Below are 15,789 nucleotides of genomic sequence, written 5' to 3'. Positions count from 1 at the left end.
GCCCCAGGACTGGCAAAAGAAAAAAAAGAAGCAAGCCCAAAGTTCTAAGAGGCAGGAAATCCTTTATAAGTACAAGTACTGTCCCAAAAAGTAGGTAGGGTATCTGTCTAGCAAGTGTGAGGCCCTGATTTCAAAGCCCAATACCACCACAACCACTACCAATAATGACAATAAAGCAACAAACAAACCTACTCTGCCAAAATAATTTACAAAACTTAATTCTAAGTATTCAATTTTATTTAAATAACCTCCAGTGAGAAGAGTGGACCAATTATTATCACTTCCTTTTACATCAATAGGTCAAGCCAGGGAGGGTGAGTGGACCCACAGCAGCCTGCCAGCTAGGATGCGATGCCTCTTAATGGACACGGCCCCGGCCCCGGCCAGCTGCTGGGGGAGTGTCCACAGTGGAGCGGGGATTCTTGATGGTCTCATCAACAGATACAATAAGGCACGCAGCCTCAGAGGCTGCTGTCAGGGCATTGATCCGCACCATCGCTGGCTCCCACACGAAGGCCTGGAAGTTATCTGCAATGTCCTCATTGTTGACATCCACCCCATACCACACACCCCCCTGTAAGAGGAAAAGAAAGGAGGCAATATAGAATCGCTCTCAATTTTTTTCTGTGCTCTTCAAAAGAGAAATAAGAATGTCAGGAATCACCACTCTGAATTTGACAGTACTTCTTTAAGGAAATAATATGGTGTCTCCTTAAGAACCTGGCTGACAGTGACCTGTTCCCACCTGTCTGCCAACCATTTCCTTCCAATCCTGGATATGCTGTCCAAACAAAAACCCAGGCCTTCTCCCAGAAGCCATTTCTAGGCATGGGATCATGGCTTGTCCCATACACCCAATCCCTGCACCCTGATGAGAAAGGACTTACCTGGGCATGCCGAGCTCGCAGCTTGTTGAGAATGTTTGTGGCATCAAAACCAGCATTGTCACACAACTGGCGTGGGATAATCTCCAAAGCCTTGGCATAGGCCCCAATCAACAGCTGCTGTTTTCCTGGAATAGTCCTTGAGTAATCTCGCAGGTACTTGGAAAGCTCCATCTCAATGGCCCCACCACCAGCCACCACCGAATCATTCTGCAGAAATCAGACCACTTTTCAATGCAAGCAGGCCCCTAGTCCAGTTCCAAGTTGGGCCACTCATTTCTTCCTCCACCCCGAGTCTCAGGAGCTCTGATATGGCTACTATCTAGCACATTCCAACTTCTACTTGTAGAAGAACCTGAAGTTTACCAACTGGAGGACATTGACATCATCTATAGGAGAGTTGACCTCATCAGCTCCAGTTTAGTAACTAACAAACCCTAGCATTTAAGATAGTGTGACCCACTTTAGGGATGGAGGCTTGGTTTCTCCATGATTTGCAGGGAAAATCAGGGCTCACAACATGCTACTCAGGGAAGGGTACATTGTATAGAAAAGGGATCAACACACAAATCCAGGGTCTGGTCAGCTAAAAGAAGGCCAATCAGCCCAGTACCTTGATGGCTCTTCTGACGATCATGATGGCATCATGAAGGGATCGTTCTGTCTCCTCCATAAACTGCTCAGCACCACCACGGAGGATGAAGGTGCAAGTTTTGGCCTTGGGGCAGCCAGTGAAGAAATTGTATCTACATCCAGGATGAAATCATACACGTTATGAACTCCTTCCTATCACCACCCTCCCATGCCTCTTCTCCCAGCCAAACTGTCACAATATTTAGCAGCTTCTCTTCTGTTCTTCACTTAGGCTGCTCAATCCTAATCCTATAAGGTATTTTTTTGGGAAGGCCTGAAACTACCACTGAAGCAAAGACCACATCAGACACAAGGCCCAATTAGATCTTTTCCCCATTCTGTGTATTTGAGCTCTACATGCCCTCAAAAAGGTAGAACCAGAAAAAAAGAATTATACACCACACCCAGAAGATGACCCAAACCGTTCTTATCAGCTGAGCCTACAGGTAGGCCAGATACACTTACTTACCTCTCCCCTCCAATCTGTGTCTCTTCAAATACCTGGCAGTGACCCAGCACTTCTGGAGTCAGAATATTCACACTGGTCTGGATTGAGCCTCCACAGGCCTACGCAAGAAAAGTAAGACAACAGTGAAGACTCACAGCAAGGCTAGTTGGCTTCCTGCCACCCATTCCCTGTGTGAGACACTCACAGCACTATGGAAGGTTCTGGTTAACTACCCTTTCTGCTCTCTAGGCAACGCCCTCTGCTACTTCCCCCCAAACCAGAGGAAAAACAGAATAAAACATGATGGGGAAGTAGGCCTGATTAAAGAGCCAGGGACCAAGTACTGGTCACTCATGCTTAATATTCTTAGCTACTCAGGAGTCTGTGGCTCAAGTGGTAGAGTGCTAGCCTTAAGCAAAAGGAGCTTGAGGACAGTACCCAGGCTGAGTTCAAGCCCTGGACTGGCAATTTTTTTTTTAAATTCTAGCATTATAAAACTAAACAAGGTGTGTGTGGGGGAGAGGTAACAAGTTGGATAAGAAATGTACGCACTGCCTCACGTATGAAACTGTAACCCTTCCGTACATCACTTTGACAATAAATATTTTTTAAAACCCTAAACAAAACAAAAAGATAAGGATTCCTTCACTGCAGTTTAGACTCCCCAACTGAAAACAGGGTGCTTTAGGCTCAGCAAATGAACCCAGGGTTGATAATCTAACCTAAAAGCGTCGTGTGTGAGATACTTAAAGGGAAAACACCAGGCATCACTAGTTGAGTTTATTACAAGCATTACTCCTTGGTTCCATCACAAACTAGATTGATAAGTATTACTAGGCATAGGAACATTAGCAGCAAAGTGGGAAACAGTGACTGCCTGAAACTACTCCATTATACTAGGTAGGGGGAGACAAAACCCTTCAAGTCTATGAAGCTTTAGTTACCATCATTGTCCTCTTCAGATCCTCCTCAGGCACACGGCCAGCACAGAACATGTCCCTATCAGCAAAGTATTGTGTGGCCACATCTCCAATGGGGAGTTTAGACAAAATAACTTTGGCTCCAGATTGGTAAATCTTCTCTAATTTGTCATACAGAATGTTCCATTCGGCATCGACAATTGCCTGATAATCCTGAAGACATTCAGAAAATGGTGAGCACACTTCAGATGAGGGCTGGTATATGATAGGCTAAACACCCCACCCCCAAAAAGTGCTGACTCATCTGATTTATTTATTTAACATGGGTAGACTGACAAGGGCCCTTAAATGGACAGGAACCACTTAATCCTTTCAAACACAAAAGCAGAAAGCAGGCAGGCTGTGTAGGTGGAGAGTCCCTGCCAACCCCATTCCCAGAGCCAAAGCACAGTAACTCAATGGGTCTTCCATATCCAGACTGCTTCAGGATGAGTCACTTGGAGAAAGAAAGTAATGGACCCAGCTTCCAAACCCAGAATAGAAGGGGCCCACAGGACGCTCAGAAGCAGATCTCTGGTTGGTCTAAGCTAGCTACAATACAAGGCCCTGAACTATAAATCTGCCTATTTCCACTAGCTTTGCAGGATGGGGGGAGGTGCATACCTCCACTGTGTGGACTCTGATTTCAGCATTATCTTTCTCAGCTTTCAGCTCCAGCTCAACATTTAAAAGGGCAATCATGGGGTTTTTGTACTTCTTAGGTTGCATTTCAAACCCAGCATAAGAGAAAGTCTTCTTAAATGCAACACCAGCCACCAGCTGAGACTCCTGTTAAAGAAACAGCCCAAATGTTTGGTATCAGCATTAAATCAAAGTCAAACTAGTTCTTGTCCATTCCATGAACCTTAAAAGACCTAACCCAATTCTTATTTTACTAATGTAATAAAGTCTTCACACTTCCACAATATTGGGAACAAATAATTTGTCAAAAAAAATACTGAATGGGGCTGGGAATATGGCCTAGTGGCAAGAGCGCTTGCCTCCTACCCATGAAGCTCTCGGTTCAATTCCCCAGCACCACATATATGGAAAATGGCCAGAAGGGGCGCTGTGGCTCAGGTGGCAGAGTGCTAGCTAGCCTTGAGCGGGAAGAAGCCAGGGATGGTGCTCAGGCCCTGAGTCCAAGGCCCAGGACTGGCCAAAAAAAAAAAAAAAAAAAAAAAAAAAAATCCTGAAATGTTTTATTGTCCCTTAAGTATGAGAGAAATCATTCAAATGTGGGTAAGCCTGTTTGCTGGCCTCTGAAGCACCTGCCAATGGATAGCTCTATAGTTGAATAAGATGCTGTACTATGACATTGTAAGGCAAAAGCAATACTTTTTTCTTTCTTCCTCCAATTACCTTGTCTTAAGTTCCATCCTACACAAGCACAGGCAAATGCACACATATATGCATATACATATACCCTAAGCCCTTGTTCTATAGTCTAGATGTTCCCTCTTTGCAGAAGACAAAGGCCTTTTACAAATCCAAATCTCCCTGCCATTGTCATTGTGCCTCTTCACACAACAATCTCTCCAGCCAGGAGACTCTACTGCTGCTCCTTTAACAGAAGTTCCTACAGAACGGCTTTAACTGCAAGATGTAACAGAAAGCATGTTGTACTTGGTTGTGGCTTTATCATATTCTAAGATGTATTTTCATATCTCAGCCTCTCTTTCTTACAAAATGACTGTCATCTCCATTCCTCCATGAAAAATCAGTTCAATGACCTTTAGGTTCTCTACCAGTGTAATCTTTAATATTAAAGCTTACCAGTGAATACTACTGATCCCCAATTCCTGCATCATTCAAATTCAGTCTTCCTAAAGGAACGATGATGCATAGGCTGAATTAGGATGTACAAGCAAAATTAATCAAACAGGAAAAAAGTACTCCTAAGAGATAGAGACAGTTTTATAGAATCAGGAAATAAAAAGCCCTTTGAAGTTGCTGAAATGTAAAATAGAGGGCAAGGACTGGGCAATGAGAAGTATGTACAGCAAGCAGAAGGGGCAGGGGACAGTGCAGAAGAACCTTAAATGTGGGTGAGAAACTAAAGAAGTAACTTACTGATCAGTAGGTAAAGTAGTGATTGACAGGTTATGCAGAGTCAGGTCTTCAAAGATGACCTAAAGCTCTAAGTTTCTAATCTACCAACCATGAATGAACCAAGAATAGAGAAATGGTACTGGTATGGAGGACCATGTGAGTTCATTAACAAGGAGAAACAGGAATTGGGGCTCAGGAAGGAGAGGGACGAGCTGCAGACAGCAATTAGGAGGTCCTTAGTTAACTCTGAGAATAACCACTTCCAGCATTTATCGAATTGAGTCGGGTTTTTAATATTTTTACATAAAGCAAGCATACTGTGCATACCTACAATCCCAGCACTTAATTTATTTATTTATTTTGGGGGAGGGGGGTTCAGGAGGTCTGCAGCTCAAGACTGCAGCCCAGTTTATTCTTTTTTTTAAATAATTAAACAAATTTTTTTTGACAAGGTGTTGTGCAAAAGGGGTACAGTTACATAATAGGGCAGTGTGTACATTTCTTGTGATATCTTACACCCTGTTTTTCTTTCCCTTCCCCCAGCACTTAATTTAAGGTCAGCCTATGCTACTACCCTGTCTCAAATTTCTGGGAAAACATGAGTGTGGCTTAAAGTCTCTGACTTCAAAGCTTATTCATTTTAAAGATGGGCATAGTGGTAATGGCACATGACTATAATCCCAGCACTTGGGAGACCAAGGAAGGATGATAGAGAACTTAAGAGCTCAAAATATGCAAAAAATAAACACAAAAAGAAATGGAAGAAGTCAAAAGTACAGGGCTTGGCGTGTGGTTCACATCTGTAAGCCTAACAACTTGAGGGATAGCAGGTTGGAGGATTGAAATTTGAGGTCAGCTGGGGTTGAAAAGTAAGGAAGAACCCCTGTGCCTCTCATCCTGGAGGCTACAGGTAGGAAGAGGCCAAAGCAAAAAGCAAGATCTCACTGAAGAACACTATAAAGCAAAGGCCTGGGTGTATGGCTCAAGTGACCATCAAGTGGCACAGCGCTTAGTAAGAGCAAGGCCCTGCATTTTAGGGCTGCTCAAACAAAGCAGCATGGAGACGCTAGCATCAAAGAATGTTACATCAGAGGAATTTGCTGTGTCTAAAAAAGAAAGGATTAAGGCTGTGCTATCCAAAAAGGCAGGCTTCAGCTACAGGTTATAGACCAACTGCTAGCATACTGTGTTTAGTGGACAAACTTGTTACAGCACACTATCAGAAGCAACTATTGCTTTGAAAAAACAAAACAAAACAGCATTTGTTTACATACTGCAACTGCACAGTAATTCTGAAGGGCTATTAACTGAAAATAGCAGCTGCATATAGGACAAGGGTAGTAAATGGGACACTTTTTACTCTAGGCTCTTCTATTTACAGTTTCAATTATTTATTGTCTATCCACAATAAATAAAAAGGAAACCTTCAGGGTATCACTTTGGATTGAAAAATGAAAAGTACCTTTCAGATCTGCTATCTGAGATGATCATGGATAATGCACCTGCCCCTTATTGGCATGTAGAAACAAGATTCTGCAAATCAACCAGTTCAACCTTCTATTCTGCTGATAAGCAAAGCCTGATCTGTGATGGTTTACAAATGTACACCAAAGTCACAGCCTGTACTGGCAGCTGGGAAGCAGAGCCCAAGTCTGACTTCCTGTCCAACATGCATTCTCCCTCCACCTCTATGAAGCTGTGTGGAGGTTGAGTGTGAATGCAAGGGTCAGTAAGGGAGACCACAGCAGCCTTACCTCTAGTGCTCCACCCTGGACCTTCTTGATTCCAATCATTTTAAGCTGCAGCAATTCATCGAGCATCATCACAGCATCAACCACCATTTTGGCAAAGAAGGCTTTCTGCTGGGAGATGAGCTTGGAGCTCAGAGCTGTCATGGCACACTTCTCTAGCAGCGTCCTCTGTTCCCTGGAACCCAAATTTGGAACTTGCATTAGGTCTTGAAAACCAACCTCCCTTACCTGATTCTCCTGTGATAGTTTATTTCCAGCCTCTAAACTCCACCTCCCTCCAACTTCAACTTCTATGCTGTAAGGACAGATTATCAGTGCCAGATGGCAGTTGTAGTAAAAGACCTCACGTGTGACAGCTTTTTAAACTACAGCATAGAATCTCTTTTGTAGTATGTAAACATACTAAAAATGTGGAACACATCTCCAAGGCTCTATTAAGAGCCTACAGGCCCATGCAGGAACTATAGCTTGCTTCTCTATCCTTTGCCACAGAAGTCAAGGCCCAACTTACACTTTATCTTCCTTCTTCACGGTCACAGCAATTTCTCTGATCTTGTTAACTGCCTGCCAAGAACAAAAGTTGAGTGAGCCTCTCATGCTAAAGACAACTGGTAAAGTGGACCTAACCTCTCTAGTCTTAGTCTTAACTATTTCTACCCCACAGCTGAAACAACATTCCTAGACCTTGGAGCTATCTAGGAAAATGAACATACCTATGAAAACTCGTAACACTTTATATCTAAGTTATATATGCCAATACACATCAAGCTTTTGTATCTTCTTCAAAGCACTCCTCATACATGACTTCATTTAATGTTATCACCCAAAAAGAGAGTAAGTCCTAGGGAGATTAAGTGACCTGAGGTCACAAATCAAGGTAAAAAGCTAGCAAATGCTGTGGGGTACTTTATAAAAACAAACCATCTTCCTCTTTAGATCCTAGATCTACTAGAGACTACCCAGCTGACTTGAATGAAGGCTTAAGGCATCTCAAGTAGCTACTAAAATGGTAGAACTTTGACTCCTAGGGGAAGTTAAGAAATACCCAAATAACTTCTGCAGTTCTTCTATACCACAGTGGAATTACTGTCCTTATCAATCAAGAGGATCCTAAAGTGTCTAGGCACTAGGCCAAGTGAACCAGTACTGCCATACCAACTGTGTGGCTGTGCGGAAAGCTCGGATGATGATCTGAGGGTGCAGACCTTCTTCCACATAAGGTTTCACCTGCTTCAGAAACTCTGCAGCCAGCATGGTCACGGAGGTGGTGCCATCACCAACCTGGAAGAGGATGACAGCAAATACGTACTTTCTAATGATCAAGCATCAAAGCCCTGAAACTGTACCTGCAGGCACTCTATTCAACGTTCTCCACATAGATATACTTTAAGGATATAAAATCAGATGTGAACCGAGACCTATTTACTATGTACAAAGCATTGTGAAGACAGTTCTCGTCTTGCTTATATGACACAAATAGTCCTGTTACCAGGAAGCATGAGTATGTGCACATGCCAGTACAGCAGCTTAAACTCAGGGCCTTACGGCTCTACCACTTGAGTCACACTTAAGACGTTCAGCATTCTGTTGATTAATTGGATAAGAGTCTCACAAACTTGTTTGCTTGGGCTAGTTCTGACCCTAATCCTCAGATCCGAGTGTCCTGAGTAGCTAGGATTTTTAGGGTGAGCCCCAAGTTATGTTCAGCCAAAAACTGTTATATTTCAAAAGCTGTTTGGAAGCTAGGAATGGGGGTTTACACCTATAATCCTGGTACTTAGGAGGCAGAAACAGGAGATTAATCAGTTCAAAGCCAGCCTGGACTACACAAGTGTTATAAATATGCTAAGAACCACTAGAGTCATGACAACAGACATGAAAATAAAGAATTGTTTAAGCAAGGTAAAACTTACTTCTGCAGAAGGGTGAATCATTAGCCAGAAATCGGGCAAGAAGCACACAGAACAGGCAGGCTGTCCCCTTATTTATCCCTAAAGCAGCAGGTTTTAACCCCCTGCTCAGTTTGGCTGAGCTCAGGTTCACAATCTTCTCTTAACTGGCTAGTCTGAATAAGGTAAAATATGTAAGACTCTGAAATAAAATTAAGATTATAGCCTGGCACTGGTGGCTCACGCTTATAATCCTAGTTACTCAGGAGGCTGACATCTGAGGATTGCAGTTCTAAACCAGCCAGGCCAGGAAAGTCCAGGAGACTCTTATCTCCAATTAACCACCAGAAAACCAGAAGTGGTGCTATGGCTCAAAGTGGTAGAGAGCTAGCTTTGAGCAAAAAGAGTTCAGGGACAGTGCTGAGGCCCTGAGTTCAAGTCCCAGGACTGGTAAAAACAAAAGCAAGCAAACAAACAAACAAACAAAAAAACAAACCCCACTATCTCACACCCCCCCCCAATATAGAATAAGCACAAGCACATTATTAGTCTGCTAATCTTTCTTATATAGTGCTTCTATGATAGGGATCTAAACCCTATTTTTTCCCTACAAGATCTGAATGTATGTATGTATGTATGTATGTATGTATGTATGTATGTATGTATGTATGTATCTATCTATCTATCTATCTATCTATCTATCTGTGTGTCAGTACTCCAAAATGCAAATCTGTCTCCAATCAAGCCTCCAGTGTCAACACTGATTTTTTTCTATTATCACACATCAAGACTGGAGACCTCAGAGCTTTTAGCCCTATTGAGAGGTTACTTACTTAGCAATTTACACACATAGGCTTGGTCCTAAGATCTCAGGCTCAGTCTTAAAGACTTAGACCTACAGACCACTGCCACAATGTGTTAAGGGATATGAAAAGCTACATGCAATGGAATTGTATAAACTTTTAAAGATTATTCAGTCTAACTATTTTACAAGCATGTTATTACTTGTGCAATTATAACCATAGACATAAAATTTTAAAACCTAAGAGCAAGGTAACCAACAGGCACACAACCCAACTACCAGGGAAATGCCTGTGATTGGTATTCCTACCTCGGCATCTTGGGATTTGGCAATGTCCACTAAAGTTTTTGCTGCAGGATGGACAACATCAAGAAGTTTCAGAATTGTGGCTCCATCATTAGAAATTGTTGCTTTGCCTTAAAAGAAACAAATTTAAAGCCCCGTTCTTAAATTCTGTTCTATTCAGACCTACAATCCAGAAATACTAGAGGGACAGGGAAGAAGACTGGGGTGTGAATTTAGGACCTCACATGGTAGTTTATTTTTTCACTAGGGTCTCACTTTTCTTTCTTCTTGTATTCCTTTTGTCTTTTAGCTTTAGACACAAATTCTCCCACATCTGCCTCTTGTCTAGCCGGGATTGGCCTAGCTGAAATTACAAATCATGTAACCTTGGTTTTGAGCTAAGGCCTGCCTAAATTGTTCCCAGGCTTCTTCTACCTCTGCATCCCATAAAGCTGGGATTACAGGCATGTATCTCTTGGGATGAGGCAGAGGGGACCATGGTAGTAGTGCAAGGGAAGGATATCAATCTTATCTTTCCACACAGTGTTTGCTATGTGTACAAAGAGCTAAAGTCACAAGCTCGACTATTTAAAGAAAAAAATTAACTAAAAAAGGAAAGAGGTTTAAATGAGCCAGGCACACACAGTATATACCTGTAATGCCAGTACTAGAGAGGCTGAGGAAGTAGAATCTCAAGTCTGAGACAAGCCTGGGCTACAGTGAAACCCTACTTCAATATATACACACATAGACACTTACTTAGGCCGTGTCTTCAGCCCATTTTTAGTTTCTTTATTTTTATGGAGAGGGGGAAATATGGGCCACATGATAGTTTTAACACAACTAACATCCTAGTATTGCACATGTCAATTTAAAGCATAAAAGGGAATTTCTGGGCTGGGAATATGGCCTACTGGTAAAGTGCTCACCTCATATACACGAAGCCCTGGGTTTGATTCCTCAGCACCACATATACAGAAAAAGATGGAAGTGGTTCTGTGGCTCAGGTGGCAGAGTGCTAGCCTTGAGCAAAGAAAAGCCACGGACAGTGCTCAGGCCCTGAGTTCAAGCCCCAGGACTGGCAAAAAAACAAAAACAAAACAAAAAACAAAAAGGAAATTTCTCCATGCTTGGCAGATTGAGCACAGGAAACTCTCACTGTATCACATTTCATGTTCTAGGCCACATTTTCCAACAAGACAATGGGCTCTTGAGTCTGGATTCTATATATTAATTCCCACAATAGTTCAGCATCCACAACAACAAAATGGCACTGCATTAGAATGATGAATTCATTAAAAATATCACAAGCAGTGTGACCTCTGATGTCAACCTCTGCTAATTCCAAGTCTTCAGATGTCTTCCCTTTACACAGAGCCTAGGCACTCTGTACACTTACCTCGGCCATCCACAATAAGCTTGTCCATGCCACGGGGACCCAAAGTGGTTCTTACAGCCTCAGCAATCACCTGGCAGGCACTGATGTTACTCACGAGCTGAGGGATGCCTTGGGAGCTATCGGTCCCCTCTTTTAGCAGGATAACTGGTGTGGGCTAGAGAAGAAAGAACAACGAATGATTTTAATCATCTATTACATGATACAGTAGGAGGAGAGGACGGAAAATATACTCCCAAGTTCCTTCATAATAGAATTACCTAGGGGCTGGGAATGTAGCTTAGTGGCAGAGTGCTTGCCTGGCATGCATGAAGTCCTAACTTCAATTCCTCAGTACCACATACACAGAAAAAGCCAGAAATGGCCCTCTGGCTCAAGTGGTAGAGTGCTAACCTTGAGCAAAAGAAGTTCAGGGACAGTGCCCAGGCCCTGAGTTCAAGCCCCAGGACTGGCAAAAAAAAAAAAAACAACACAAAAAACATATATATATTCATGTGTCATCCCAGCTGTATGCCCACAGCTTTTTCAGCTTTTGACTTTATTCCCTGTGTTGAAGAATCAAGTCATAGAGCAGGTCCTGTTCAGGACTCAATCCTCAGCAAACACTCCCACTTGCCTGTGTTGCAGTTTAATCTTAGAGTAGCAGATGTGACTACCAGCTTGAGATGCTATCTTGGAGCTATCCAAGCAGACAACTTTACCAGCTACCTCCAGCTGGAGTGTTGGAAAATAGGAGTACAAAAAAGCACCTTGGTCCTGCCTCACAAAATGACATGCCTACTTCACACAGTAATGCTTCCCTGTGACACCTCAGTGAAGTTTTTCTCCACCACCAGAGGGGTCATTATCCAGGTAATTATTCAGGCTTTCATTGCAAACTTGCTTCAGAAATTCTGGTAAAACAGGGATGTGGCTTACTGCAAAGGGCCTCAGGTGGAAGGACCACAGATTCTAGGCCAAGTGAGAGTAAGTTCAAGGAGAGCACAGGCTGTATGCATAGACCCTGTCTCATTCATACACATACACATACGTATATACCTAGTGAGACCTGAGTGTCATGCCTGTAATCCTACCTACTCAGGAGACTGAGGAGGATCACAATTCAAAGCCAGTCCAGGCAACAAACTAACAAGACCCTAATCTCAACAAACAAGCTAGACATAGTGGTACATGTTTGTAATCCCAGCTACATGTGTTACAAGAAGGACAATCTGAGGCTTAGGGACAAGGGCAGTATGACACCTAATCGAAAAAAATAAAGCAAAGAGGGCTGGGGACATGGCTCACGTTGTAGAGCACCTGACTAAGCAAGCCCAAATCCCTGAGTCCAATCCCAAGTACCACTACCACCAAAATCAAACCAAGAACAAGACAAAAAGTCTGAAGAACCAAAACCCAAGCATTTTGAACTGAGAGGGAGTAAAAGGAGAAAAGGTTAGGCAGGTACCAGTGGCTCATACTTATAATTCAGGAGGCTAGAATCTGAGGGATGGCAGTTCCAAGCCAGCCTAGGCAGAGAAGTCTAAGGAACTACATCTCCAATTAGCCAGCAAAATGCCAGACTGGAGGTGTGGCTCAGACAGACCACTAGTCTTGAGAAACAAAACAGAGAGAAAGAGCACAGGTAGATATGAGAGCAAGAATGGGTCAAGTCAATCAGTTCTAGACTACAAAATAAGGCATCTTTCATTTTGTTATGAAGACAATAAAAACATCAAGTCAAATTTTAAAAAGCCACCTTTTCATTTTTCACCAAAACCACTTTCTTACCACCAAGTGGGCATTCCTCAGAGCCCAAATCCTTCTGAGTTGTCTCCACAGCAGTGAATAGGGGAAACACAAAACTTCTGCTCTACTTCCCATTCAGAAATTTGACATTCTACTTGAGCTGTCAAAGGTAGGCCTCAGTCAGTAACCTTGCTTTGTGTACTGAGTACCAAAGCTACACGCAAAACACCATAGAGCAGCTTTTTGTGCTGAAATTCAATTGTTACTTAAAAGTGCCAACATAAATCATGACATGAGGCAGCACAGGCTTCTTGATTTAAAAAAAACAAAACACTGGCAATCTAGTAACAATGCTAAGAATTCTTTTTTTTTTTTTTTGGTTTGTGTATATGCTGGTACTGGAGCTTGAACTCAGGGCTTTGTGCTCTCACTCAGCTTTCTTGGAGTCTTGAAGACTTTTCTCCCTAGGCTGACTTAGAACTGGGGTCAGCCTCCTGAGTAACAAGGATTATAGGTGTGAGACACCAGTGCCCACCTTACTGAAAAGTCTTAAGTACAATGCAAGATATGTGGAAACCACTGAGGACACATTTCCCAATATCCGTGTTATGCAGGACCTAAAATGGCAGGCTGGGTGCCATTCAAAGCCCAGGTAGCAGTTCAAAGCCAGCCTAGGAAGGAAAGTCTGTGAAACTTTTTAATCTCCAACCACCAAAAAGCTGAAAGTGGAGGTGTGACAGAATGCTAGCCTTGAGCAAAAAAGGTAAGAGACAAAATCCAGGTCCAGAGTTCAAGCCTCAGTACTGGAAAAAGAGAGGAGAGGGTAAAGAGAAAGCAAAGGGGAGGGGGGGGGGAGTAGGGAAAGAGAAATGGCAGCCAGGACAGAGGAGATCCTATGTGGTGAGCAGTGGCAGCACTGGAATGACCCAAGCAGGGTGACTGTCTCCTCCTAGATCCCCCAGGAACAGGTACTATAAGAGAAAGCCCAGTGTCTGTCCCTAAGCAACTTTCAATCTCACTTTTTTTGTTTGTTTTGTTTTGGCCAGTCCTGGGGCTTGGACTCAGGGCCTGAGCACTGTCCCTGGCTTCTTTTTGCTCAAGGCTAGCACTCTGCCACTTGAGCCACAGCACCACTTCTGGCCGTTTTCTATATATGTGGTGCTGGGGAATTGAACCCATGTATACGAGGCAAGCACACGTGACACTAGGCCATATCCCCAGCCCTTCTCACTCACTTTTATTATCTGCCAAGGGAATCACAAAAGGCTTAATTGGAGATTAACCAGAACCATCAGTTGTGAGCAGAAAGAGGAAAAAATGAGCAAGACCATAAAGCAGCTAGGGGTTGGTGGTGGCTCAAGTCTCTGATCCTAGCTACGCAGGAGGCTGTGAATCTGAGGACTCTTATCCCCAATTAACTACCAACTAGCCAGAAATGGAGCTGTGGCTCAAGTGATAGATCACGAGCCTTGGGAATAAAAGCTAAGGGACAGCTACCTAGGCCCTGAGTTCAAGGAGCGGTCCAAGGAAGAGCACAAGGCTCAGAGTTCAAGCCCCCAGTATTAACACACCCAAACCCCTCTATTTACTGCTTTTCCCTGTAAGACACTAGGATCAAAATTTAATAACATTAAATATATGGCTCCAGATCCCTAAACCTCAACTGTTATATTATTCTGTGCTGTCTGTGCACACAAAAAAAAAATAGTGAATTCTCTCACCCTAGAGATGGCCCACTTTGTCTACTTAATGTATTCCTTCCTATAAAATTTGCTGTCACTGTTTTTGTATCTTGCCTGGACACCAGGATCCCGCTGGACACCAGAATCAAGGTTGATTAGCTGAACTGAATTTCCAGTAACATTCTGGTTAAATGCAATGCTTGATTCATGTATTGTTCTTTGCTCAAATAAACTATTAAAGATAAAAAAGGAAGGAGAGAAAAACAGGTACCTTTGGAAGGAAAGAAGGAAGGAAGGGAGGGAGGAAGGAAAAGAAAGGAAGAAGGAAGGGAAGGAAGTTTTGTTCTATGTAGCCCAGGCTGGGGGAACTCATGATCTACCTCCCTTAGTTTCTAGAATGCCATGATTACAGGCATACATTACCATGCCCAGCTAGGCATAGGTAATGTTGAAGAACTGAAAAAGGGCAGTCCCACAGGTATAGAGAGGAGAGGAAACACATAATTGAGGTCTCCATAATTAGCGCGGTACACCCACACCACTGTCTCTGGAATCTGAACCCATGTCTGAAACTGTCCCCACCGGCCTGATCCACTCTCCCGGCCGAGGCTGCATCCCCAGCACGAAGCTGGGCGTGGTACAATTCAGGAGACACTGACGGCCTTCAGATACGATTTAAAGGAGCCTGCTTGCATGCATGCATCAGCGACAGAGCTGGGGGAGACCATTGATCCTAATGAAAAACCTTGAGCTCGCCTTGGCTCTAAAATGAAGTCCCCAAGCTGCAACTGCATTCTAGAAGGTCACGCCTTTATCCCCACTTCTCAGAGCAGCCTGGGTTCAAATCTCCACAGTGCCGTGGGAGTGGGGACTCGAAAAAGGGGTCCCCGACGTGGGTTCTCGGCCCTAAGCACCCTGGAATCTGTAGTCTACGGATCGACCTTTCGCTCCGGAGGTCTCCGCCCCGGCCGAGGCAGGCCGCGGCGGGCTGGACCGGCCCCGAAGCGGCGGGTCGCGACGTGGACGGACAAAGGAAACCAGAGAAGGGCCTTGAGGGCGGGCCCCGGCCGAGCGGCGCCAGCCACCCTCCAGATGGTAGCGGATGGCGACGGATACGCGAAACTCCACTCACCATCATTTTGGAAGCTTATTCAGTGGCCCGCCACTCCTCCGCGGTCGGTGTCCAGGCCACCCAGCAAGCCCACAATGCCCCGCGCCAAAGAGCTCCCCGGAAACTTCGTCGGGCCGCTATAGGAAGGGGTCGGACCACTTCCGCAACT

General features: G+C 43.9%; 2 protein-coding genes across 2 annotated transcripts in view; both read right to left on the bottom strand.

Moving 5' to 3' along the window:
- Positions 1-202: 202 nt before the first annotated feature.
- Positions 203-15,743, bottom strand: Cct7 (chaperonin containing TCP1 subunit 7). The gene is made up of 12 exons (XM_048352744.1): positions 15,642-15,743; positions 11,103-11,256; positions 9,728-9,834; positions 7,883-8,008; positions 7,239-7,291; positions 6,731-6,902; positions 3,549-3,713; positions 2,910-3,098; positions 1,987-2,084; positions 1,498-1,630; positions 888-1,094; positions 203-574 (listed from the first exon to the last, which is right to left on the bottom strand). Exons 1-12 carry the CDS (start codon positions 15,645-15,647, stop codon positions 359-361), a joined length of 1,626 nt encoding a protein of 541 aa, XP_048208701.1. The 5' UTR covers positions 15,648-15,743; the 3' UTR covers positions 203-358.
- Positions 8,994-15,789, bottom strand: part of Smyd5 (SMYD family member 5) — a 30,577-nt gene continuing 23,781 nt past the window's right edge. The window contains exon 14 of the transcript XR_007211874.1: positions 8,994-9,007. The gene's annotated coding sequence lies outside the window, so the exon portion shown is untranslated. The remainder of the gene's footprint in view (positions 9,008-15,789) is intronic.

Source organism: Perognathus longimembris, chromosome 8 (assembly GCF_023159225.1).
Source record: "Perognathus longimembris pacificus isolate PPM17 chromosome 8, ASM2315922v1, whole genome shotgun sequence".
Classification (NCBI taxonomy): domain Eukaryota; kingdom Metazoa; phylum Chordata; class Mammalia; order Rodentia; family Heteromyidae; genus Perognathus; species Perognathus longimembris.
This window is presented reverse-complemented; position numbering and strand designations above follow the sequence as displayed.